At 34.0% G+C, this 26,567-nt stretch overlaps 1 protein-coding gene across 4 annotated transcripts in view; it reads left to right on the plus strand.

Annotated features, from left to right (window-relative positions):
• CFAP47 (cilia and flagella associated protein 47) overlaps positions 1–26,567 on the plus strand; it is a 223,632-nt gene that overhangs the window by 23,873 nt on the left and 173,192 nt on the right. For 2 of the 4 annotated variants that reach the window (XM_015884388.2, XM_032449382.1), the window contains 13 exons: positions 408–530; positions 1,271–1,402; positions 2,405–2,482; positions 3,036–3,180; positions 4,469–4,563; positions 12,154–12,322; positions 14,609–14,703; positions 15,458–15,617; positions 17,797–17,989; positions 18,593–18,796; positions 22,327–22,427; positions 24,261–24,380; positions 25,867–26,095. In XM_015884388.2, coding sequence (XP_015739874.1) covers positions 408–530; positions 1,271–1,402; positions 2,405–2,482; positions 3,036–3,180; positions 4,469–4,563; positions 12,154–12,322; positions 14,609–14,703; positions 15,458–15,617; positions 17,797–17,989; positions 18,593–18,796; positions 22,327–22,427; positions 24,261–24,380; positions 25,867–26,095 — 1,844 coding nt within the window. The remainder of the gene's footprint in view (positions 1–407; positions 531–1,270; positions 1,403–2,404; positions 2,483–3,035; positions 3,181–4,468; positions 4,564–12,153; positions 12,323–14,608; positions 14,704–15,457; positions 15,618–17,796; positions 17,990–18,592; positions 18,797–22,326; positions 22,428–24,260; positions 24,381–25,866; positions 26,096–26,567) is intronic. The other 2 variants (XM_032449378.1, XM_015884397.2) reach the window with 2 other exon arrangements.

Consider the following 26,567-nt stretch of genomic DNA (forward strand, 5'->3'; position numbering starts at 1 on the left):
AATTCCAAGACTTCAGAAGAATATCTAAAACATGGCTGTGTGTAAGTTAGAATTTTCATGGTTTTACTGCATTAAGATCTCTGAAGTATATTGTTCTGCTCACACATTTAGGATTAAAAAAATCAGGGAGCTTATGGTTTTAAATTTTTCGAGAATATTTTTATTTATCTCAGCTCAGAAATATATTAATGTTTGTATCTGATTGCTTTGAATCTAGATAGAGTCAATAGATTTCAATAGATTGTGTAAATCTCATCATATACTTAACCTGTGTTTTTCTATTTGAGTAGTCACAATTGAAACATTTGCACAGATACGTCAGCTTGCTAGTTACTGTGAACAAAATTGGGCTGATTATTTATACTTTGTTATTTAGTTTGCTTTTTTTTTTTTTTTTTTTTTGATAGCTTGGTCCTACAAAAGTTCAGTTTATGGAACAAAGGGTACCCTTCAGTCATTGTCCATTGGTTTTACTTACTTGTAAGACTGCCACTCTTCAAAACAGAGGATACAATCATGCCTACTTCCAAGTAAGCTGAAAGTATTTTTAGCACGTTTTATGTCTTGATGCGGGGAGGAGGAAGGAGTTCATTTTATCAGATTATGTTACAATTTTGCATTCTCAGTCATTGGATATGAAATTACCTGTTTTCTGTCTAGTTTTTTGAAGAAAAAAAAATCTCTATGAAGAATTCTGTCCCTCTGCTTGTCTATCTTTCTATCCGTTACAACAAATCTGACAAGGCATTACTGATCTAGGAGATTCTGAAAGCTTCATGAAAATCAGAAGTGAAGGAAGAATCCCATATTCATGCACCTAATGAGGAGGCATTTAGTATGTGAGAAGTAATGGGTTGTCTATGTTTGCGTTGCCCCCAGCAGATGTGATTACTAGGCTAACAGCTGAGAGGAAGGTAGACTGTATTATGGTTTAGATAAGAGGTGAATGAAATGCTGGAGTAGGTAAAGATATAAAACGTTATTTAGTAGGAAACCTAACCACATCAGTCCTTATGATCACAGAATAATTTGCTATACTTATATAGTGACTGATACTGCTTTCAGGAAAATCCTCAGAACTGTTGCTCATACTTTATTTTGGTACTATTTGATTAGCTTATTTTGATTTGTGCCAGTTGTGTTTGTTTGTTTATTGGATGTTATTCTCACAAGGTGAATCTTCATATAAAGGCTTTATGATAGATATAGTTTTTAGCAGTGAATTTTTTTTTGTTTCATTACTATTGCTATTTCATGTTTGTGTTTGAAGGTTCTTGATTCAAGTCCAGTGCCTGGGATGGTGATCACCCCTTCTGAAGGGGTGGTACCTGTGGGAGGCTGTGCTGATCTCAAATTCAGCTTCATTCCAAATTCAAAAATGAACTTTGATACAAGAGTAGAGGTATTCAAATCTGTATGCTTGTATGTTGAGATGAGTGTACAGTTGAGCACTGGAGTATTCCTCCATTATTCTAACCAATGTGTGTGTGTGAAGGGGCGGGGGGGGTGGGGGGGTGGGAGAGATTCTCACAGTTGTTGATGGCTAGTAAGCTGTTCAAAGCACCATTGAGACCAATAACAGAAGTACCTAAACAGGCTCTCACTTGAGCTAATTCATGTCATACTGTTGGCAAGCTTCGGAAACTAACATTTCACTGTTTTCATAGGATCATATAGACATCTGCACAGTTTCAGTGTTTTATGGAGTTGCAGGACTGAAATATTCTTCATTTTTTCTGACTACTTTTTTGTTAAAATTACAAAATGAAGTCAACTCAGAAATGAATAATAAATCTGATCTGATAATAGGAGTACAATAAACACCTAATCCTTGTTTGTTTTTTGTGTTTGCTTCCTGAACTCATCTGCAATCAGATAAGTGGGGAGGAAGAAAAGAAAGGATTCTACAGTTGGGGTTGATCTTTGTTACCTTTTTTGACCCCAATCCCAGATTCTCCATCTTCTGTGGCTGCCTGCATTATGCTCATTGAATGTAGTAATCATTTTTTTTTTTTTAAATTCATTCCACTTCTAACAAACATTGCTGTAGACAACATCATCTGTTTTGCACCAGCAGTTCCTTCAAGTATTCTATGATTTTGCCCACAAATGTGCGTGCTAGTACTCATGTTTGCTGAGTAGAACTAATTCATCCACTCAGCTTTAACCTGTTAGACGATACTGCTCATTCTAGTAAAAAACTTCTTGCCACATTTGTTTTGTCTGCAGAAGACTAGACTTTTTGGAACTTTATTGATGACATTGGCTATCTAGATCTGTTTTTTTTTTTTTTTTTTTTTTTTTTTTTTGTCCGTTTTTACTTATTCATATAGTTGTGACTGTTTTGATGAGACTTATGTTAAAGTGACCTTGTCAACAATCACCCTGTTCTCTGTTAACTTAGGTAGCAATTCGAAACGCGGGAGTACTAACGCTTAGGATTAGTGGATTTGTAGAAATCCCTGAAATAAATATTGATGTGGTAAGTATGAAGACATTCTACCAACTGGTAAGACTTGTAGTATTTTGCATTGCCTTGATGTCAAAGTGCTTCATTTCTACTTTGTATTTTCTGTTTTATTTCCTATGTTAACTGCCTGAGAAAATTATCAAATGAAGGAAAGTAACTTAGGAAGAGAAAAACTAAACATACATGTAAAAGTTACACTAAGGGATACCTTTAAACTTTGAACTTGAACACTTGGGAAAAATAACTATATTAAAACAGAGAGGATTTCTTTAAGTTAGTTACAGAGAAAAATGTAGGACAGAGATAAGTGGATCCACCGATCTATTTATTGAAAGACGAAAACCCTCCTGATGGTACAACTGGACTTCTATATTGAATTCCTAACTGTTGTGTTTGCAATCTTGGAAAGAATTTCAAGATAAGGGTTAGGCAAGACATTTTATCAACTGAGATGCCTGCCTAATGGTAAAAAATATAATTTTTCAAATTCTATTCAACTACAGTCTTTACTTTACAACACTTTGACTGCCTTTTTTTTTTTTTTTTTTTTTCTGTAAACTTACAGGAACTGTTTAATTTTGGTGGTGTTTATGTTGGTGCTACAAAATCAATTCCATTTTTACTGCAGAATGAAGGACACGCATGTACCAAAGTGCTGTTCGATTTTATGAATTGTCAAGATTTTAAACTTAATGTTAACAACCAGACAGGTATTGGCTTTTGCTGTATTAACTTACACTGAATACAAAATGGAAGAAAACTATAAAAAAATTTCTGGTATACAAATGTTATAATTTCAGAATACCTAAGACCATCATTTTATATGAAACAGTTGTTTATAAAAAATGACACTTGTTAAAACTAAGCATTTGGAAAATAGAGCTTACTGTAGATTATTATTATTTTTTTTAATCTATGGTTGCAAAAGCATTTAAAAATGTCTGAATACCCTCACACCAATTAAAATAAAATTAAAAAACCCCCAAACTAGAATGTCAGTGATACTTAGATTCTATTCTTAGACTTTTACCTATTGTTTTGATAATATTTACTTTTAAGTTAATTCATCATCGTTATAGTGTTCTGGACGGTGCAAGGTGTCTGTGAGTTCAACACAGGATCTCTTTTACGTAGTCCCCAAATTAGAATGGCATTAGAGGAACATGAGGAATTTGGCTGCTATTCTTTGTGTCTTGATATGACTACAGTTTTTATTCTTTATTTGTTGCTCATCCCTTTTCTAACTCAGTCCTGTTTGTGCTGCACTCAGACATGAGAGATTTTTCAGCTATGTTCATTCAGCCTCTTATCCCTGCAAGCTCAGGAAATTGAAACATTTTATTGTGCAAGCCACTATTTTAACTTACTTCTAGTTATATTCTCATGTAGAACTAAATTTGGGTGATCACAAAAAATAATCTGATGAGAATAAAGGCGTCTCCCTACCATGTAACAGATTTCTAATGGAAAGTGAAGGCCCTTAGTCAGTCATCTTAACTAAAGGTCTGTAAGACTGTCTATGACAGACTACTAGCCAGCCTGAGAATTGATTCATTACACAATTTCTAGATCAGACTTTGTGCTTGAAATGAGTAATGTTACATCCACTGGGATCCCATATTGTTCAAATGGCTTTGTCACAGAGCGAATATTGAACTCAGAGGAGGTTTACTTCATACTTCTGTCAGTGTTTTAAAATTGGACCCAAAAGCCTAAAGAATTAAGGAAGCCTTACTGGTAAAGGCCTAAAAGTCATTTAGGGGAAAAAAACTTGATCTGAGTATTTAATGTCTTTAATGAAAGTTACTGTTGATTATCACTTCTCAAAATTACCTCCAGAATGATTACAAAAATATTATGTTCATTCATATCTTGATGATAAATATTTGCTGTGTATATATATCTGTGTAGGACGTCACTTAGAATTACTGGAATTATTACAAGAATGATATTTAGTGCAAAGACACCTGTAATGTGGTTCTGACTTTTGTTTGACAGATGTTAGCAGCTTGTCTTCAAGGCCTTATTCGCATTCAGTTACTTTAGAGGGGAAGTCATCACTGCAGTGCTCATTGTCCTTCACACCAAAAGAGGTAGGCTTTGATATTATGAACCTCAATGAATCTGCTGCATTAGTTGAATTTTCACCTTAAATGAATTTTAGAATCCTCTTGGAAGGGTCAACAATATTTCTTTCTCATCTGTGCCTGCCTGCTCTCCCTCCTCTCAGCCAAGCATTTTAATCATTGAATAATCATTGAATAAATTTAATTGCATGCACCAGTACAGGCTGGGGGAAGACCTGCTGGAGAGGAGCTCTGCTGAGAGGGACCTGGGCGTTCCTGGTGTGGACGACAGATTAACCATGAGCCAGCAGTGTGCCCTTGTAGCAAAAAAGCCAATGGCATACTGGGGTGTATTAAAAAGAGCGTGTCCAGCTGGTCGAAGAAGGTGATCCTCCCCTCTACTCTTGCCCTGGTGAGGCCTCATCTGGAATACTGTGTCCAGTTCTGGGCTCCCCAGTACAAAAAAGACAGCATCTCTTGGAAAGAGTCCAGCGGAGGGCCACTAAGATGGTGAAGGCCTGGAGCATCTCCCCTATGAGGAGAGACTTAGGGAACTGGGTCTGTTTAGCCTTGAGAAAAGAAGGCTGAGACGGGACTTGATCCAGGTTTATAAATACCTGAGGTGTGGGAGCCATAGTGGTGAGTCTGGTCTTCTTCAGTAGAGCATTGGGGACAGGATAGGGGTAATGGGATGAAAGTACAGCATAGAAGTTCCCCGCACAAATGTGCGGAAGAACTTCTTTACAGTGAAGGGTGAGGAGCACTGGAACAGGGCTGCTAGAGAGGTAGTGGAGTCTCCTTCTCTGGAGATGTTTAAGACCCGCCTGACGCCTACCTGTGTGACGTGGTGCAGGGAGCCTGCTTTGCAGAGTGGTTGAACTCGATGATCTCTAGAGGTCCCTTCCAACCCCTACAATTCTGTGATTCTGTGATTCTGTGAAAAGTTAATTTCTGTGTTCAAATCATCATTCAAATAATACTTTCATACTACAGCCTGCCTCTGGTGACACTGTGGTTTTCCTTCTCTCTTACCATTGGCAGCTTAGATTTCTTGTGCACCAGAAAAGCATTATGAAATAACTAGTAGTGTAAATTTATAATGAATCTGCTTCTCTGAGCTGATTTCTCCTATCAGATTTTTCAAAAAAGAGCTATTTGAGACCAAATTAATTTCCTGCAATAGCATACCAAGCAAGCCATGAGGTTAGGTGAGAAGCAGTAGATGTCCTGTCTTTTCAGTATTTTGACATTGATGCAGCATTCTCATAAGTGTACAATGGATGCAGTGCTAGGATAATTGTTTACAAAACTGTGCACAGAATAATACCTACTATCAAACATAATAGAAGCTCGGTAATGAAATTGTTGACATTTTTATTTAGGTAAGAAGCATCAATAATAGAAAAGTAAGATGGCGGATGTGGCACTAGATATTGCCACTGGAGTAATACCTGTATGGTACTGCATAAACGGAACTGAGATTAAGAGAATATTTTATATTATAAAAATCACAGAATGGCATGGGTTGGAAGAGACCTCAAAGATCACCAGTTCCAACCCTACTCACACTAGTGGCCACGCACTAAAACAGGCACCAGATCAGGTTGCCCAGGGTCCAATTCAAACTGACCTTGAAATCTGTAATGTCAGTGTGAGAGACAGACATATAAATCAAAGGAAGTCATATAAATAGAAATAATGTAAGTAAAACAGCTAAGATAATTGTTAAGTGCTGACAGTACCTGGAACACTTTCTGTTTGGGGTGCTGTGCTTAGAGAAGGAAGTGGATCAATAAAAACAATAGAAATGATTCGAAGTCCAGAAAGTTAAATAAGAGTATTGTTAATATATGGTAGTATCATTGTAGTAGGTAGGAATGAATAATGAGTATAAATTATGATGACAGGTAGGTTAGATTTGAGATAAAAACTCTCTGTAGCAAAAGGGGTCAAATTTTGAGATAAATTATCTTGGAATCTCCATTACTGAAGACTCCAAAGAAGGGTTTTGACAAGGCTAGGAATTCTAGGCTCTTGTTTTTGGCCAGAGAATGGAATAAATAATCTCTACGTTTAGTGCATATGATTTGTACTTTGTTTCCTAATAGTTGTTGGAGTGAGCTATCAAAGCTTAATAAATATTCTTTATGTAAAATTTAAAACAGTTGAACAATAACTACATAGAAGTATAGATTTTTGCCATATCATGAAATTGGAACATGGAAATGCTATCTGCCTATCTCCTTTATGAGATGCATATAGATATTGTTATCATTGCATTTTTGCTTCTATTTTCCTCTTCTGTCTTAGGTAATGGCATTTATCTCAAGTTATCACAAGTTCAGTTTTGTCTCTAATTCTTGCCATGGTCCAGACTGGTGAAGAGTGAGTGAAATGCTGTGTGGTGCTGAGCTGCTGCTGGGTTTCACCACAAAAAAAGCCTAGTTCATTTTGATTTTTATTTTACTAGCAAACTCCTATGAGGTGCATATTTCTTTCTGTAAAAGCAACATGTTCATATATCAATCTCTTAAGCATATTTTTCAGCTTAAAGTAGTGATAAGTATTGAAATCTTTTAATTTTTTTCTTCTTTGTTTACATTGAAAGATTGTAATATAGACATGAGAAGCAATCTCAGTTAGCATCTGTCATGGAGTCCTTTAGCCTCTCTCTTTTTTCTCTCTTTTGTACAAGAGAAGTAGGCACAGTGTGTTAGCACAGTGAATATTTGCTCAGTGACAATTTTTGGACCTTTGTTGTCACTGTGCTTTACGAGGCTGGATGATACACCTGCTGGCAGCAGTGTCATGTAAGTTCTAGTAAGGAAAAAAGGAAAAACAAGGTGTAGGAGCGTGCTTAAAAAAATAAATAAAAAAAGTCTGCTGGAAAATAGCAAATTCCAGCATCTTGGAAAAAAGACAGATTACACAGCTGTGCAATAATGAGGCCCATGAGAGCTTTGATTGAGATAAATGGAGAAAGTCACACCTGTCAAAGCTCATTGCTTAGGCTTTATACAGGAAAGTGGCAGGTGGCGTTTTATTTATTTATTTTTTGACTTTGATAATAATGGAATTGTTTATTTTTAGTGAACAGAATTCACAGGTAAGAAATTAATCCTATGGAAAACCAGATGGGAAACTGCAAAATACTCGGAGTATTGTTGATGTATCATGTCTGTATGCTACTCTGTGGTTTAAGGTTTTAAATAGTGGATTTGAACACTTGTTGCATTATTCATTATGCTGCTTTTAAGTGATAGCCAGGAAGTTTAGATTGCATTAAAATGTGTGTATATTTTAAGAAAAGGCTTATACGAAGTCTTAGAAGTTGAGTATGTATATCTTGTATTCAGCTACAGTATGTAAACATTTGGTTCTTCAGTACCATCTTATTGTATTGCTAGGTTTAAATTTTAATCAGAGTGATATATATGTATCAAAAATATGTATTTTAATGCATGTTACAATTCTGGAATCATTGCTGAAGTTTATTGTGTTGGTGCTATGAATAAATTTTAAAGTGATTCCTACACACACAAAAAACAAATTGGTGATTATGAATGTTCACGATATTTGTACAGTATGCTAATTATGTGATAAATACAACAATATTTTCCTTTACAGATGTTTTAAGTTAATTTTAAGTCTTAGTTTACTGGTTGACTGTGTAAAATTGTACTGTAAGAGCAAGTCTTGTAATTTTAGGGGGATACAATGTATTCTTTGTGCTGAATAAAGTATTTCATTCCTGGATTTGAAAGCAAAATTTTTGCTCAACTTTGTTCCCCCCTCAATCTGATAATTCTGCTTAATTTTTTTTTTTTTAATGCATTCATTTTATTTTAATTGCCTTTCTATTCTCATGGGTTCTGGGGTGACACTTTCCCCTTTTGTTTATTTCAGCGTACTTAGTACTTAGGCCTGAGGCCAGAAGGCACTCAGCTATGTTCACTTTCCAGTGTTTGGCTTAGAGGTATCATCTACTTTGTGACCCAACTGTGGCAGTTTGAAGAACTCAAATGAATTTAAGTAGCAGAGCTTTCTTGATCAAAAAAGTTTTCTTAAAATTCTATGACATTTATTTAGCAATTTTTAAGAAAAAGATGTGTCTTTCTTTCTCTTGTATGTGACTACTAAACGAAAGATTGCAGAAATATGTTTTATTTAAAGATTTGTTATCTTCTCATGGCTTCCTACACAAGTGTATCTCTTGGAGGTGAACACATAACAAAAAACCGCTTTGTTGCACATGACCGTTCTTTTTAAAACTTCTTTTGAAATATTTTAATTGCTGAGATTCGCACTTTGCAGATCTGGTCTCCTTTCCAATTAATGTGCGTAATTAGATTAAATCAGGATAGGTAGAATATTTCACATTATGTTAATAACCCTGAGTGTTTGTGAAACAACTCATACTAGGCTGCTTGTTTCTCATCCTTTTCTCCTTGTATCCTCTGGTTTATGAGGTTAAATGTAGACTTAAGAAAAATATCTCAACAGAGAAATAACCATGAAGTATTCATGGACTGTTTAAAATGCAACTGTAAGTCCAGTAATAATTTAAGAGTTTTTGTTTGATTTTTTTTTAATGTCATTATTTTTGTGCATTATGCAATATAAAAGTGTTTTTTCCATTTTTAAGTAATAGGGATTGAAAGGAAATTGTAAAATAAATCTGTTTCAAGTACATTTAAAAAGAAAAATAATGATTATGATTGCAAAGTAAGTAGTAAGAAACAAGAAATTAACTTTCAATTCTGTTTCAGTAGTGCTCGTGCATATATGTGATTATAATAGAGTTTCTATACATAAATATGTGAGTCATTTTGAGTGCACGTTAGTTGAAGTGAAGTTAGTGAATCAAAGGTACGTATGAATCAGATAGAAGTTATATGACTTATTCAATGTTATACAAATCCACTTCTGTGAGTAGTCTTAGCTCTCTCTTTACACTATTGTACTTCAGGGCAAATGTAGGTTTTCAGTGAACACGAAGATCTACATGTAGTGAATTGAACTGTTGCTTTTGTTTGCCAGTACAAAGCAAGTAAAACCCTTGCCTCACAATAGAAGGAAAACAGATTGGCCTGATGTTGGGGATGAAGAACAAATTTTGTAAAGCTGCTTTGGAAGAAAGAAAAAGAGATTCAACCTCTTACTGGCCATCATAAATGCACAAAACAGTAGTGCTATAGGCACTGCTCTTTTGCACAATCAATTAAGTCATAATATATTTTAAGCATTTTAATCTTGCCAAGCTTTCTAATGCTTAAAAAATTGTATCAGTATATTTGTATGCCTGACATACATGGTAAGAATGGAAAGGATTCCAGATCAGTTTTTTATACTGCATTGCTCTGGCAGTAGTACTCTGAGTATTAGAATCACTCACATAGGATGTATGTGCTGAGATGTGTGCTGAAATATGCAGTTGTCTTTCTTTATGGTAAGCCATACTGCTACAGAGCAATTGGTATATGCAGCAGATTGCATTTTACACATTAGAAAATGTATGCTAGGTACCTGTGACCAGTGTAGAAAAGTTGTACAGCTTGAGGAGTGCAATAGAAGCTTCTGATGGTGTCTGGTCTGTAAATTTCAAACAAGATGGTTGACCTAGAGAGTCCTTGAAAATTTCTCTCTCTCATTGTTGCCCTTTCAAGTTGTTTCTTAAATGTGCATTTTAACAGCTACGTTACTAAATAACCAGGTATTCAGTTTTAAATTATCAAAGTTCACATTCGTTTTCAATTTAAATAATTTTTTATGGATTTTAGAGTCTTGACATGTAATATTCTTTAGTTTCAGTTGTGAGTAAAAATGTTTGTCTAAAGTTGTAAGGAGCCACTGTTATTAAGGACAACATATTTCAAACATACTTTGTAGTGAACGGAGCTTCTACCTCCATGAGGAAAATATCCTTTTTAGATTTTTTTTCTTCCATTATTTGCATATTACATTGAGGTAATGTGGAATATTTTATGTGGGTGGTTTTGTGATATTAAATACAGAAGTGCATTTAAATCATATCAGGCAATTTCTTGTTCAGTCTTTGTTAATGATACAACTCAATATTAGTTACTAAAAATGTCATTTACCATCTTAATTTTGCAAAGTGCAATTCTGTGTTATAAAATCTAATCATAAAATCTTTCAGATCTGAACCATCAGTGATAACATGAGTGCTGTAATTTTGCTAGAAAAAATTTTACTTCGCTGCGTTTTGACATCTTACTAAACACAAAATGTTCCATACTGTTCAGCACATCTTACTCACCAGGAGCTTGTGTTCTGACTTACAAATGCTGCTGGAACTCCAAATGTTATAAATACTATGTTCTTGATTCTCATTATCTAAGTTCCACATTGAATCTGTTGCAGATGACTATTTGCCTCGTTTTCTGTGGTAGGACTATTTTTTTTTCTTTCCTTTCATTTATATATTTTGCTCACTACCATATATACAAAAGTAAAGCATTCCCTGTGGTATTTGGAAGCTTTTATGTGATTTATATCTCCTTTATATACCTGGCTTTGCTGCATATTTAAAGCAGCACACAGATTTTGTAGGCCAGAATCCTTTTTGAAGATTGCAGTGTCCTTCAAGGTGAAAACAGCAGTAGAATTTGAAGTACCCCAACAGTGGCTTTATGGTAGAAGGCTGGGTTTTTCTTATGTTGCCCTTTTTATGGTTATCCATTGTGTTTGTTTTTTTTCTTTTTCTTTTTCTTTTTCTTTTTCTTTTTCTTTTTCTTTTTCTTTTTCTTTTTCTTTTTCTTTTTCTTTTTCTTTTTCTTTTTCTTTTTCTTTTTTCTTTTTTTTTCTTTTTCTTTTTCTTTTTCTTTTTCTTTTTCTTTCCCCCCCTTTTTTTTTTCTTATTAGTCTGGAGAGCATACTACATACTGTAAAGTTTGTCCTTGGAAAGACAGCATGAAAGGCAAGAAATACCTTTTTGAAAAGTTCACTGTGAAATAAATTAGGCTTCTGAAGTGCATAAGCTGTGTGGGCAGAAGGGAAGAAGAAGTGAACTTTCAGTAAAATTAAGTACTCTCTACAAATTCTGTAAACCTCACTTATGTGGGTATGTTACTGCTGACATAAAACTGGGATCAAAACCAATGGAATTTGGAATCTTCAAAGTCAGTGAGGTTCAGTGATGGTGGTTTTAGCAATGTCTGTTTTAACTCATGCTTCACTTGATGTCTGAGCCTATGTTGTTTATGCTGATTCTTTCTCTTCAACATTTGAAAATGACGTTTTAAATTTATGCTGCTTTCTTTCCCTCTCATTGCTCATGCTTATATCACAGTTCCAACCTTTATCGTTGCTCATATTGCAAAGGAGCATAGCACGGTGACTTATCAGAAGACTTGTCTGTAGCTGTGCTGATAACCCTGATTCCTTTGAGCATACAGTTTTTTTCCTTGGTGGGGTGAATATGGCTTTTCACTGCGTAGTTAAACAACTGATAATGAATAGTAATAAAAGTCCTATTAGCACGATCTGTTTCAATGTTAATTCTGGTAATTATGGAATAGTAATAACAAACAAGGTGGTTCAAGAAATATCAGTGGCATTGGGAAAGTGACCACAATGTCACTTTATGTCCTTTAGGTGGCGGCATATGAATTCATCCTTCCAGTTAACCTTTGTTGGTATGACCTTCAATGGCAACAGGAACTCTTTGCATCTGTGACTTCTCTTGAATCTGAAAAGCATGGCATTGCTCAGGAGTCAGAGAGGTTGACTGTGCCCATTCCAATCTGTATAGTTAAAGCAGTTGGTAGGTAAACTAGGAAACTAAAGAAAGTGGTGGATGCTTACATTTGTGGTGATGTTTTTTGCTTATGTTCTAATTCCAGAGAATTACCATTTAACTGCACCCTCCTCCCCCTTAAGAAAAAAAAAAAACCCACACAAAAAAACAACCAACAAAATTCCCACAAAAATGGTAACAGAAGGCTGAAAATTAAATTACTGTATAATTTGTAAGTTTCCTGGAAATGTGAAAATTTTTAAAATGTAAATTTGCATTTTTAAACATATATAAAACTGTGCTTTCTGTAAATCCCACCACATATGCCAGGATATATGATTTATTAATTTATTTATTTATTTATTTATTTATTTATTTCCCTATGGCCATTTTTCTATATCAGTTTTTCATTTCTTTGATTTAAATAAAAACAAAAACAAACAAAAATAAACAACAAAAAGAAAAACCAACAACAACAACAACAACAACAACACAAAAAAACCCAAACCCCTAAAAGACATAAAAATTCAGTTTTGTTCCAACTCCAATTAGTATTTCTGGTCCTTAACATACAGATCTCAGCACTGACAGCAGTTCATCTGTGTAGAGAACTGGTATATCATTCATGATCTTTCTCCTGTCTGTGAAAACTAGTAGCTTTAGCTATATATAAAATCCTTTTAAAATGCCTCTCTGGCTCTGATCCCATCTGAGACAACAATTTAGTCTTTTTGCTTCTGTTTGCTTTTACGTGAAGAACTGCACTCTTCTGGCCCTTCCGAATTTGTTAATAGCCAAATTTACAGACAGTGTCTGTAGTGAGATATATATATCTTAACCAATTTTTCTCTGTTATTGTTAAAACAGTTTTTGTTTCTCTTTCATTTCCTGTCTGATTCAATCAAATATATAAACATCCATATGGTGATTATTTGAATTCAACAGCTTTTCTCATCTCAGTTTTTAATATGTATTTACTCTCTATTTGAGAATGAGACTTACGTGTTGAGTATTCTTTCTGGAATGTTGTTCACATAAGGTTTACAAAATCTCAGGAGCACTGAAGGGTACCTGGTTGATAAAATTCATAATGTGGGCTATGTAAGGAGATAGTCTAGATAAATAAGTTGGTTACTCATTATTTCATATAATTACACAGATACAGGCAACCAGTTAGATTGTTTGTACTACTGAAAGGAAGTTGATTATTACTACATTTTAAAGATTTGAAATTCATCTGTTGTTGATTCATCATTTCAGATTATCGCTTTACAAATTATACATGGGTAAGAAGATGTTGCAAGTTCAAACTTTTCATTTGGCAGCATACCTAATTCTCACTACTTTGCGTTATGGCACATTTATTTTCCTTTTTTAACATTTTAAAAATTAATTTTTATTGTTAAGAAAATGAGCGAATGAATATAGCTGAAGTAAGTGCCTGAAGATATGGTAAAGTCTTCTTTTAATGGGCATTGCTTTTGATCTCAAGTATGCTTGTTGTAAGGGAAACTGTTTATCACAGCCTGAACCTCTGATTAACCATCTGAGGCAAGTGACGAGTCATCTGTGGGAGTACAGGTGAAGGTAATTAAGCTGTGTTCCCGGAAGGGGTGAAGCTTGGCTCCACCTCTCCTAGATCCCGTTTAAGGGCTGACCACCCTAAAGATTGTTCCTTTGTGGGGTTTTTGAGGTGAGTCTCAATATTGGAGAGCCTCCATCTCTTCTGAAAGCCTCAGTGTTGATAAGTCCTTCCATAGATATCCTCTGGCTATCTATTTACTCTATAATTACAACGATACCCTTGTATTTTTCCAACTGTACACTCGTGAATATAGTTGGAATGTTCTTGAATTCATCTGTAACTGGAAAATCATGAGACTGTTTATAGCATTCTTACACAAAGGACAGATGCTATACACGTGGTAGGTGTAAAATTATAATCATTTGAATGTGTCTGAAGGGTCATTTTCAGTCAGAAACTTACCTTTTTTTTTGAAACTTTTTTTTTTTTTTTTTTCCTAATCATCAGGCTGATTTATGACTACAACTCTCGGACAAAAGACGCAGGCAAGCAACTTGGACAGTACCAGGTCTCTCAAATTTTCCTCATGAGAGAAATGTTTGTCTTTTTTATTTTTTTTTTTTTTTTTTTTTTAAATATGGGAACAATAAAATAAACCATAGCTTTAAAAAAGGGGGAGAAGAAATTCTATTAAAAATGTTCAGGAACAGTTATTTTGTGAGGGCATTTTGGGGATCTATTTGCCAGAACAATACCCTATGAACATCTTTATTTCATTTTTTCAACAGTACTTAAATCACCACTGGAGTTATCTTCAATGGAATTTAAATTTACACGACATTCAAGTGGTTTGAATATTCCTGATGAAAGTATGGATTCTCAGGTATGTAAACACAAGTGTTATCGCCTGTGTCTTTTAATTACTTTAAAAATGAATTGGAAATAGTTGTATTTTGGATCTTAAAATTCACTCATGGTCTAAATGTATGCATTTGTATGCTTTAAATATTTTTTAGCTGTCATTGTGTTCAGGTTCTGAATTTGTTTTGTCTTTAATCACTCCAAAGCTTCTAGAACTCAGGGCTGGGCTCCTTCTGCCTTTCCTGATGCACTGGAAAGCAATGGAAAGCATTGGCAGCATGAAGGAGAGCTGCTCTGTGATAAAGGGATGGATTATTTTGTTGTTCACACTGTTTTCTGACTGGGTGGGGGAAAAAAATGGTTTTGGAAACCTATTTTGAACTTTTTGTAATTTAAATATTCAAAGATCTGTGAGTCTTTACGTTGTGAGTTACGTTTTCAGTTCTTACTGTTCTTCATTCATATCAGCAGAAGCTGTTTGGCTAAGTAACCCATGATGTTTTGATCTGTTTATCTCACAATTTTTTTTTTTAAATTTTTTTTTAATTTTCCCAATTATAAAAGGCAGTGAATGTGGCAAACAACTGGAAATCGTTTAGTCTGTACTGATGGGCATACTCATTTCCTTGCCTTACAGTAAACTGTGTTCTTAATTTCTTTCTAGTACTTTATTGCTTTCAATGTGATCTGATTGCAAAAGACTGTGAGAAGCATTGTGGTGCTTGCTGCTTTTCCATCTTTCATCATGCCCTCTTTTCTCTGTTTTATATTTGCAGAAGCTTGACTTAAAGAATATCTCAAGGCAGCAGTTGACATGGAATTTGACTTGTGACGACACAGGCAAAAATATAAAAGACAGTGTTTTTAAATTTAGTCAGCAATCAGGATTTCTTGATCCAGGACAGAAAGTCAGTATCACTGTGTCCTTCTGCTCTTGTAAGTAATCTTGTTAGTTCTTTTACAGATACTTTGGAAAATTTTGTCGTTTTAATAGACTTCTTTAAATCAATTTTTGTTGTGAATGATGACTAGCACTTGCTTTCATGATCTTTGAGTTAATGTGAATAAAAGGCTTGTCGAAGGTCTGAGAAAATAAGACACTGCAGACCTAACAAAAGCATTGAGTCTGCTTTGCATGTAGGACACATCAAAGGCTGGGATACCTGAATTGTTTGCAGTACTGTCTGTTAAAGTACACTTGGGTAAATGCACTCTAAATGCTTAAGCTTTCCAAGAATACTTTCCAAGAATACTTAGAATGTATGTGATTCTTTGATTTTTATTTTATTTTTTGAATAGGCAGAACTTAAATAAGAATAGAAATTTCCTTCCTCAAAAAATGTAAAATCAGTTAGGTATTTTATTTTCTGAGTAGTCTGCTTACCTGAGCATGCATCAATTTAAGCATAAGATACATTTCTGACAAAGCTTGGGAGCATGTAGTAAGGTGACAATCAGCAACATACATCAAAAGAGAAATTGCAGAAAATGAATAGTAGAATTCCACAGTATACACACATGAGTGTTTTGCATAGAGAGTAATGTAATACTGTACTTGAATTGCTGAAGCCTCTTATGGAAATCAGAGTGGCCTACTGGTGGCCCCAGCATTGTTGATAAGAAGGAAGCTTTTCTTTATTGGTTGGGTATGATATATTTAATGTTGATCTGTGTGCATATTATGAATGTGCAAAAGCAGTATTTATTGCATACATTGTTTGGAGTTGTTTGCTGTACTTCACAAAGTTTTTCTGTTATGTTTTATCTTCTTGATAGCTTTTGTTTTCAGCCTATGGTTGAGCTGTGATTTTTGCCTCCTGAAATGGAGAAGTATATATATTACATATAATGATCTTTGCACAGCTAATTGAAAGATGGTTTGATTTAAAGGAGGAAACAATCATTTGTGAAATGGTTGTGAAAGTTACATGTTTATATTCTGAGAATGTATTAAGATTATTAGTGTGCCTCCAGTGGTGCAAGTGGTAGGAATGCCGCCTTGCAACACCGGAGGCCTGGGTTCGAATCCCCCCTGTGGTGCAAGTGGTAGAAGTACCGCTCTGCTACACAGGAGGCTCGAATCCCGGGAGTTGGACTCAATGATCTCTAAGGTCCCTTCCAACCTGCATGAGACTGTGATATTGTGATACTGTGAAGATTGAAGCGAAGAACAACATGCAAATAAAATACAATTGATTCAGTAATTTGAAATATTGTATATGTAAATGCGAACAAATATATAGAAGGAACACTAGTAAGTAATTAACATTTGAAGTCCTTTGTGTTTTCACTGTTTTTCTGAATCTTTTATTTACAGAAAATTGTAAATAATTATAAAAGTCAATTGCTCTTAACTTGATGTTCAATGTTTTCCCATGATCTGTAGCCCTCTTGTAATTCATCTTCATTGAAAATAATTACTCTTCTAATAGAAAATCAGGTAGAACAAAACCCATATGATAGATGCAATTAATGAAGAGTTTGTAATAATGAACTTCATAGGTATACAGTGTTAAGTTTTACTATGCGGGGAAGAGCCTTGAGTATGCTTTGAAGTAATTTGATCCAATGTTCCATGATATTTAGATTAATAATTCATAATAGCATTACTAAATGTGCCAGTAAATTAACATTAATTTGGTGCCTCTGTAAGTTGGGTTGATTATGTAACAGTCAAAATGAACATTACAACATCCATCTTCTAGAGTTTTTCCTACTGGAGTGAAAGGTTTTATGACTGACTTCTCACAGTTCCTGCATTTTATTTTTTCTTTCTTTTTTTTAAGGGCTTCAGCTTCTAACTATGTCTAACTTCTTTATTTACAATTCTGTATAAAAATGTACACAAATTCTTCACTGGCATCCATTTAGTTGGAAATGGAGAAAAAGTTTACTGGAGTATAATGAACAATTTCAAGAATTTGTGATAAATTCTTGGATTTCTGGTTTTCTACAGTTATTCTAAACTTTTTAAATCTTCTGATATAATTCTTGCTCTACGTTAAAATACATTTCAATTAAGAAACAGGACTGGTGGTTGTTCTTGAAATTTCTTACTGTAACTTTTTTAGTTGTTGAGTTTATAGTAAAATATATTTTTAAAACATTTTAACAGCTTGTCCTGGGACATATGCATCTGAAATGTCAGTGTGTGTAAATAATAATCCATCACATTACAAAGTAACATTGTCTGGTACGGTCAAGTCTCCAACAATACGTTTTGATCCTCCCTTTCTAATGCTGATGCCAGTTCCTCTGGGTGTGAAAACTGAGATGGCCTTCAAAATTATTCCACAAGATTACTTAAGGTAAAAATATAAAAATAAATTTAATACAAAAATTCAAGTCATTTTTGTTTTCTCTCCTGAAAAAGTGAATTCACTTTTCTTTGTGAAGTCAAGTGCAAGTTACTTAGAGGGCTGCATCTGAAAGGATTTAATATTTTCCTGGGCTGACTTGCATTGTCATTTCAGAACTAGAACCTAAAATTACATAACCGGGGAAAGAATCTTTATATTTCTTGACAAATTTCCACTTCATATTGCTGTTGTTGTGAGTATTAATTTGTGATGATGCAATCTAATGTATATGAATGAAAGATTTAGGCTCAGGATGCCTCTGAGAAAGCATCAGTAAGGATGTAACATATAAGTCTTTTAGCACAGTGAGTAAAAATTTCTCTTCATTTGGATGTTGAGCTATTGTGGTTAATCCTAAAATGCTGAGATACGTTTGTACAAAACAAATCTAAGGGAAGCCTTCAGTTAGTTTCACTTGATGTGTAAATCCAGACTGAAGTTATTCTTTATTTAATCGTAAAAGACAGTTTCATAGATGTATGAATCTGTGAATCATATTCATTACTCTTATCCTTTGTGCACAATCACCATTGCTATTTATTTTCAATACAGCAAATCACGAATTCGGGTTGAACTTCCAGATCTTGATCTTGGTGATGGGATTTCACCTTTTTCTATGTGGTTCCCAGACGGACAAGATATTCTTCTTTCATCAGATGGCACAAATAAGGAACTAATTTGTCATATCAGCTTTACATCATCTAGCCCAGTGTCATTTTTAGGGAATATATACTTCACTGATAATGATGAAAACAGGTAATATGTGCAATTCAAATTCACTTGGGGGTATGGTTCAAACTGTCAGAGGAGAATATAAAACTGAAATTGTAATAAAAATTTGTTGGCTAAAGGCAAGCAAGAATAATTCTGGAAAAAGAAAAAAACTTAAAAATGGTCATGTGTTTTTTTTTTTTCAACTGGTTTACAGTTCCTAAACACAAAGTTCAACTTTGGTCCCTAAGGTAATATTTATCTAAGTTACCGTGTTAAGGTCTTGGTTTATTTGTACCCTTACTGGTAATTCTGTCTTCTAAGATTGCTTTGAAGGCACGTGCTCTTGATTCAACAAATTCCGATAATTCCTATTTTGAAGTATTCTACTTCTTGTGAAATGCCTTATTAAAGTGTTGCAGTCCATTCTGTGCTGGATTTCAGTGTGGTATATGATTTTGGTTTGAGTCAAACTCCAATGTCTGAAAATTATTATTATTATGAAGTGTTTATGACAGTGTAGAGTATCTTTTCTGGTTTTATCCTGATGGTAAGATGTTGACGTTTATCATATATTTGCAAATATTTACATATTAGAAGAATCACACAAATTTCAGTTCTATCAAAAGCTTCAGACATTCCCCTTGCACCCCAAAATTCAAGAAGACATATCGGAATAACTTAGCAGGCTTATAAGGGATTTTAGTTAATTTTAAGACTAGTAAAGTAGAAATGGTTAGAGGTATTCACCAAGTAAAGATGGGATGACAAGGGCAACTGCATTACAAATCAGAATTAAATTTTGCTTGAAAGCAGCATATGGTGAAAAACTGTCCAGAAGGTCTTCTCTTCTGGTAAATGGAGATCAAATACAGTATTGTGTGTTAAATATTTGTCTGTTTAGTTCATCGCTTTCCTTTTTGGGATGAATAAGTATATGCATATGGAGAAGAGTGTGACAATTTTGTGATGAAAAGCTGTTCCTGCAATTTATGTTTTCAATAAAGGGTGAAATATCACACACTACAGCATAGAACGTGCTTTTTTTTTTTTCTTCTTTTTTTTTCTTTTTAGCATAATATTATTTTTATAATATTTTCATTCATAATATTTATAATATTTATTTATTTATAATATTTTATTTATATTTTTATAATATTTTTAACATAATATAACAAGTTTTATTTTGTTTTGAAGCGAGGGCTGCGCACACTTCAGTTGTAGCTGCTTATATTGGAATATATATATATTTTTTGTGCAGGTCATTAGTCAAGAAACACTTTATTTAGCTGTAAGATTTAATTATTGTGTAGGATGTTATTTATAAATGTGTGATAAAGCTTGGAGTAATTATGAGGAGAGAGTAATCTGGGAATATGATGAGATCTGAAATACAGCTGCTGAGAAGATACAATATTTAATTAAAAATAACTTTTTTTATATTGTACACAAGCAGCTTCTTAAATCTTATTATAGACAAATAATCCTTTCTGCTTTGTGTAATAAGATCTTTTCCATATTTGTCATTAAAATGAAATAAAGGAGAGCATCCTCAATTTAAATGCAAACTTAATGAGTTTTTGAAAAAAAGGTGCAAAATAAAAGTCATCATAATAACATTAAAAGGAATCCATGTCTTTTACCATTAAGATGCTTTGCTATTCCTGAAAATAATTTTTTTTTAATCTTAAAAATGTTGTACTTTTTAAAAATGTGTTGGTCTTTTTTTTTTTTTTTTTTTAGACAGTACTAACTATGTTGGTTTGCTGACACATACTTGGTTTCCTGTCAATGAGCAGAACACTTTAGGAGCAGCTGATATAAAACATGAATAAAAATGAATGCAATAACACAGTATCTAAAATAGTGTGTGCTGTTAGTGTGGTATCTTTGTTGTAGGATGGAATTAAAATGTTTACCTATTTTGGTAGAATATATCCTGTCTTTAACTCCATGGATAAGGATGCTACTTATGCTTTACACTGTTTTACTTTTCTAAATCCAGGCTTAAAATTCCAGTTGATTTGCATAGTTCATATAAAGTCCATATAAATAATAGCATTTTTTCCTGTAAATTAGAGTGAATACCATGTAAGGGATAGATACTGTTAAATTTGCCATCACCTTGACATTGTGTTTGCCTTTGACATGGCAATTGTGTTTTACAGGAAAAATAACTTTCTGTGTAGCTATAAGAGGAAGTAGATAAAAAATATATTTGTCCTCTAGGCAAGTAATTCACTGTGCATAGATTACATTAAATGGATCATAAGAAAATGTATTAATGTTTATTAATAAAGTATATTATTTAATGACTGCCTTACATGAGAACTTGAAGTTAATTTCAATTACTGCTTTTAATCTCTATTCCTCCTTTTTGGCTCCAAAACAGAGTAAATGACATTTAATTTCACAGGGCTGATATAAAAAAAGATAACAAAATTCAAGAATGTCTTGATCGAGTATAAAAGAAATGGAAAATATATTTAGCTATGACAATTATTTCCTCCATCTTGAAAAATCTAAATTAAAGAAAGTCTTTGAATGTGATTTAACTTCTACACTCAAATACCATCGTGCTGTGCTGTCACTCCCCTTCCTCAAAGGAACAAGGGGTAAATATAGGGGGAAGGGGAGAGGGAGGAAAAAGCAGTAAGAAATAAAAGTGAAATAAAACCAAACTAAAAGTACCTTCCTCCCATTCACATTCTGCATTATCCATCTTGAGAGGTGCAGTGGTCCATAACTCTTTGCCTGTGCTGCTCCTCCCTGGTCGCTCTCTGCCCCTTCCCCATGTGAGTCCTTGCCACAATGCCATCCTTCCTGAACTGTTCCCACATGGGCTTCCTGGAGTCTGCAGCTCTCCCAGCAGTTCTGTAGGGGAACAGCCTGCTCCTCCATGGGCCTCTCCTGGATGCATGGGTCACCCACCTTTGTGGTGGGTAGATGCATTGCTGTGATCATTGATGACACAAATATGCTGTAGTCTGTGGTCCCCATGTTCCACAGCTCTCTGTCACTGAGCATCTGGGGAACCTTATGCTATTTCTGATTTTGTTCATGTTTGGAAGTTCAGGAAGGCATAATGTGATTGACCTTAGCCTCTAACAAAATTGTAATAATCTGAGATAAGATCATTAAAAGGTAGCCAGTTACTAATTCCTTCCAGTTCTTTTCTTGTCCCAGGTCTCAGTGTTTCATGAAAAGAAACACTTTCACCTTCTTTGGGAAATGTGCCTAGACTTTAGCTTGGCAATCTCTTTTTAGTAGGCTTACAGCTAGCAGCTGCATTTAATTGCTTTTCAGAGACAGGGTTAATTTATTTCATAAAATCTTTTTTAACTCTTGGAGATTGGGATGAGTGATATGCTCATGCTCCATAGCAAATAAATTCTGATGTGGAGGTATGCTACCCTTCCTGTTTCAGCATGTGCAACCTTATCCATGTACGTATTAAACCAGGATAAAGAAGAAAAGAAGCGGGTCTGAGTATTTTATTTCTGTCTTCTTGTATTGATGTATTTGTTTGACATGGCTAAATAGAAAACTGTTACCTTGTGTTTTGTTTTGAACAGGTTTTTACTTCGGGTTGCTGTAACAGCAGAGAATTGCCTTCTTACCATACACTCGTATTTGGCTTTGTGTCGCTCTGAACAACAGATTACTTTGATAAGCAGTAAGTAGTCAGCATTCTGCCTCTTCATGTTATATAATGCCTGGTGCATCTCCATTATTGTTATCATTGTTTTCAGTATGATAACAAGTATGCTATCCTTAGAAAAGTATTTTGCTTCATTAATTACATAGGGATGCTGCAATTAAGTATTTAGAACAGATGAATAGCTTCTATTTTCTTGTTGAAATGAGATAAACCCATATAGATGATTAGATATGTGTATTGAAAAATATTATACAATAAAAAAATCTTGAAGTATTATGAAGTTTTAAAAATATAAGAGCCCAAACAATAGATGCCAAATTAGCATAATTTATATTGTATTGATAGAATGTGGTTATAAGTTATCTCTAGGCCAACAGCTAGATATTTTTTGAAGAAAGCAAAGGAGAAGAAAGCTACATGATGTTATGGTAAAATGCAGTTATTAATTGACTTGTAGGGATGGTTTCCAGTATTTTTAATTACTGTTCTAGAAGGCTGAAGAGCATAACAGTATTTTAAAACCTATTAGAATCTATCACAGACTAGAAATCTGTAATGTGTCTCTCTGGCTTCAGCGTGAGCAGATCATTCCTTAGAGTAGATTTCACTTTGAAGACTGGTTTCTAAGATTGCTTTGACTTAAAATACGTGTTACTCAATATCTGAGAGGAAAGAGTTCATACTTGTGAAGCTAGAAAAGAGATTAGCAAGGAGATGTAATTATTTTTTTTCAGATACAGATGATAGTTGATATATCATGCATGGATCATGTTACAAATTAATGAAGATGAAGAAGTGGAAAAGTATTTTCTATTATATTTAATTATTTATTTGGTTTTTGTGAATGACTGGTCATTTTTCCAGAGTTGCTTTTTGGGGAGGCTTTGTAGCTTTCCCTTGAGGGCGAAGCCAAAGAGTTTAGGCCATTAAAACTGAATATTTCTGTTCTTTATTGATTTCTTATTAGTTTGTTTACAATGTCATTTTACATGTAACAGTAAAGAAAAGCATTGTTTTTTGGATGCTTAAATTATTAAATTGCTACATTTTATACTTGCTAGTAAGCCTGTATTTAAAACATCCTGTACCTTTATGTATCAAAATTAGTTATTTGTATAATATCTGTATTATCTATAATTGTCAGCACATGTTAAAGCTTTGCACTGCCATATCCCATCAGCCAGTAGTAGTTATGCTGGCATTTCAATTGTAGAATCAGAGTCTAGATTAGTACACAAAACAGCTGCAATCAAAACTGTCATAAGATACATTTGTGGTCAGACTTTAATTGTGCTTACTACATAGGATAAGACTGTAAATGCTCTTGAAATATTGCAGTGTATTAAAGCCAGTTAGTCACCCAGCACATCCTCTTAGACTTTCATGTCATGATTTTTATTTCTTTTTTTTTTTTTTTTTTTTACATTTTCATTAGATCTGCTTTACCAGCTAAATTTGAAAGTCAGAGTTTCTAGAAAGTTGCTTATGTCACAAAGAAACTCTTAAGAGTCTAGCTCTTTTTCTACCTGAGGGTCTAAATCCCTTAATAATATTTGGTTCACAATTCATAATTCTCAAACTAGCACTGATCTTCTACTTGCTTTATAACAAGTATGCAGACCCAGATTGGATGTGATATGGTTAATGGAAAAAAATATGCACATACTGTTTTTTATTCCCAGTCTAATGACCAAAGTGAGTTTTTCATCATTAGACAAATGAGAGGTTCTTTGACTTAACAAGAGCATAAAATAAGGAAAAGTACAAAAGCAGGTATCTATTCATAAACTGTTAAGAGTACTGACAGTAGAAGCAGCAGTTGAGTATAACGCTAATCTTGTTTTATAGATAAAGACGGCAGTAGTGGAGAAGTTGTTCTGCATCCATTTTGTTCTCCTCAGTCACTTTCCCACAGTAGTTCCTCAACTTCCTTTAGTCCAGCTGATGTAATATGTGGTTCCTGGTCAGGTATGGTACAGCTGCTCACTTTAACCTCTTCGACCTCTTGCAACTGCTTTTCAGTTTATTACTGTTCACTATTTTAGATCAATACATTTCACATTTGTACCCTATGCTAAAAAAATGCTTCTGCATGCTTGATCAGTGAATACTGGAGAGGCTTTTTCTCCTGTGAAACCATGGCAAACCTGGCCTTTTTTTTTTTTTTTTTTTTTTTTCTTTTCCCAGCAGAAAAGACTCTCTTGATTTTTAACAGCTTAAGTAGAAGGGAAAGTATTTAAAAACAAACATTCAAAGAATATAATGGTTTCATTTGGAATAAAATGTCCATGGAGTCATTAGTCAAGAGACTAATTTCTGAGGGTGTTCACAGCTCTTTCAGCTGCAAGTATTCTGGATAGGAAGTTAGAACAACTGGAATTACTGCTACTGTTTCGTTAGTGGTGGGGTTCCACCACTTTTGCAGATATGCACATGTTTATATTATCAAATATATGCCTAACTAAGACAATTAAATTAGTTAAATGTATTAAAAATTAGCTATCAACATGGCTCATTTGTAGTGGAATGATGTAAGATGCGTTCAAAAGAAGACAGTTTCAGATATGAAAAGACAGTAATCTCTGGCAAAGGGTCAGTGCCAAGATAAGAGAATAAACTCATCAGACAGCCAAACTGCTCAAACATCTGTCTGCTTGATCATCTTATTAAGAACCTGGCTCTCTGCTCCTGCTTGCATTGTATTGTTTTTCTTTCTCCATAAATCCTAAAACAAATATTTTTAAAAAATGTGCAAGGTATTAACTAGTTTACTTTTGTATCATTTAGTGAGACAATAAAACTTCAATGGTAGTGTTGATTTAATCGCTAAAGATGTATTTTATCTAAGCTGTTTGTACTAGATTTTGTTACCTTTCATGCAATAATATTGCTAGGTTTTTGTACAAAAATTCTATGCAATCTAAGCTTTAACCAGATCAAGGTGGAGGAGATAGAAGACCTAGCAAGGGAGAAAAGTGAAGACATTACTGGTGAGAGAGTAAGCTTAATTGTACCTACGCAATACCCTATAAACTGAACACAATTCAGTTCCTGATCCACGCACTGTGGTTGGGGTGAGGAACTATCAATGCTTAGTTGGTAAAGCAGCAGCTACTGGAACTGCATGTAAGATTCTTGTGATTTCTGACTATTGCTTTGAAAGCCTTGTCTGTTTTTTTTTTTTTTTTTTAAATATTCTCTCTGGTTTGGTAATAACTTAAGTGAAATTAGATTGCAAAAACATATTCTTTTTTCTATACCGAAGACATACACACATCACTTAACATAGTTATTCTTGAAATAAATTGATCATTAGTCATTAATGGTTGTGTGTCATTGACACTTCTGTATTTAAAAAAAAAAAGCTATTTTTATATCAGACCAAGGTAGGAAAATAAGGAATCTTTTTTGTTTTTTTTTTTGTTTCTTTTCTTTTTTTCTCTCTATCATTCAGGTCTCACTCTTGAAAGGCCTGAAACGCCTACAAGTGCTGAGATGACTGAAGAGAGCGAAGCTGACAGTCAAAGTAATGGGAGAGAATATGAATCTGACTTACCATTTTTTTCTCATGAGGACAAAGAGATCATCTTTCAGAAAACTGTAACTGCTGTTCAGAATTGGTTCACTCTCTTTGGCTGGTCTACAGGACCAAATCCTGTTTCAGTACCACATTCATTAAGACGGTAATTCATATCTTCTTAGAGCTAACTTGTATCTGCCTAATAATATAGAAATAGACATTGTATATAATCTGAGGAATATATATACAGTCAAATGCAGTGCTATATTAAGATTGTAGCATCTATGCTACATATATTTATATATATAAAGATGTAATTTCATTGTTATTTTTCTTTTTCAGAAATGTTTTTCTAAGTACAGTGCTCTCATATCACAGTGCAGAGTATGCTGAATATGCAGTTAAAACTAGATGTGGCCCTTTTATTCAAAATTTATTTTCCTCCTAGAATGAGCGCAGTTCTATCAATTGTTTCTACTTTGTTGGCATATATAAATTTTCAGCAATGTTTTTTATATATATATATTTTTTTTCTCCCCACATAAGAAACAGATGGGGAAGCAAACTTAATTATTATCAACAGTGTGCCCCGGTGGCGCAGTGGTTAAAGACACCACCTTGCAACACTGGGGCCC

The sequence above is a fragment of the Coturnix japonica genome, chromosome 1, assembly GCF_001577835.2.
Source record: "Coturnix japonica isolate 7356 chromosome 1, Coturnix japonica 2.1, whole genome shotgun sequence".
Taxonomy (NCBI): Eukaryota; Metazoa; Chordata; class Aves; order Galliformes; family Phasianidae; genus Coturnix; species Coturnix japonica.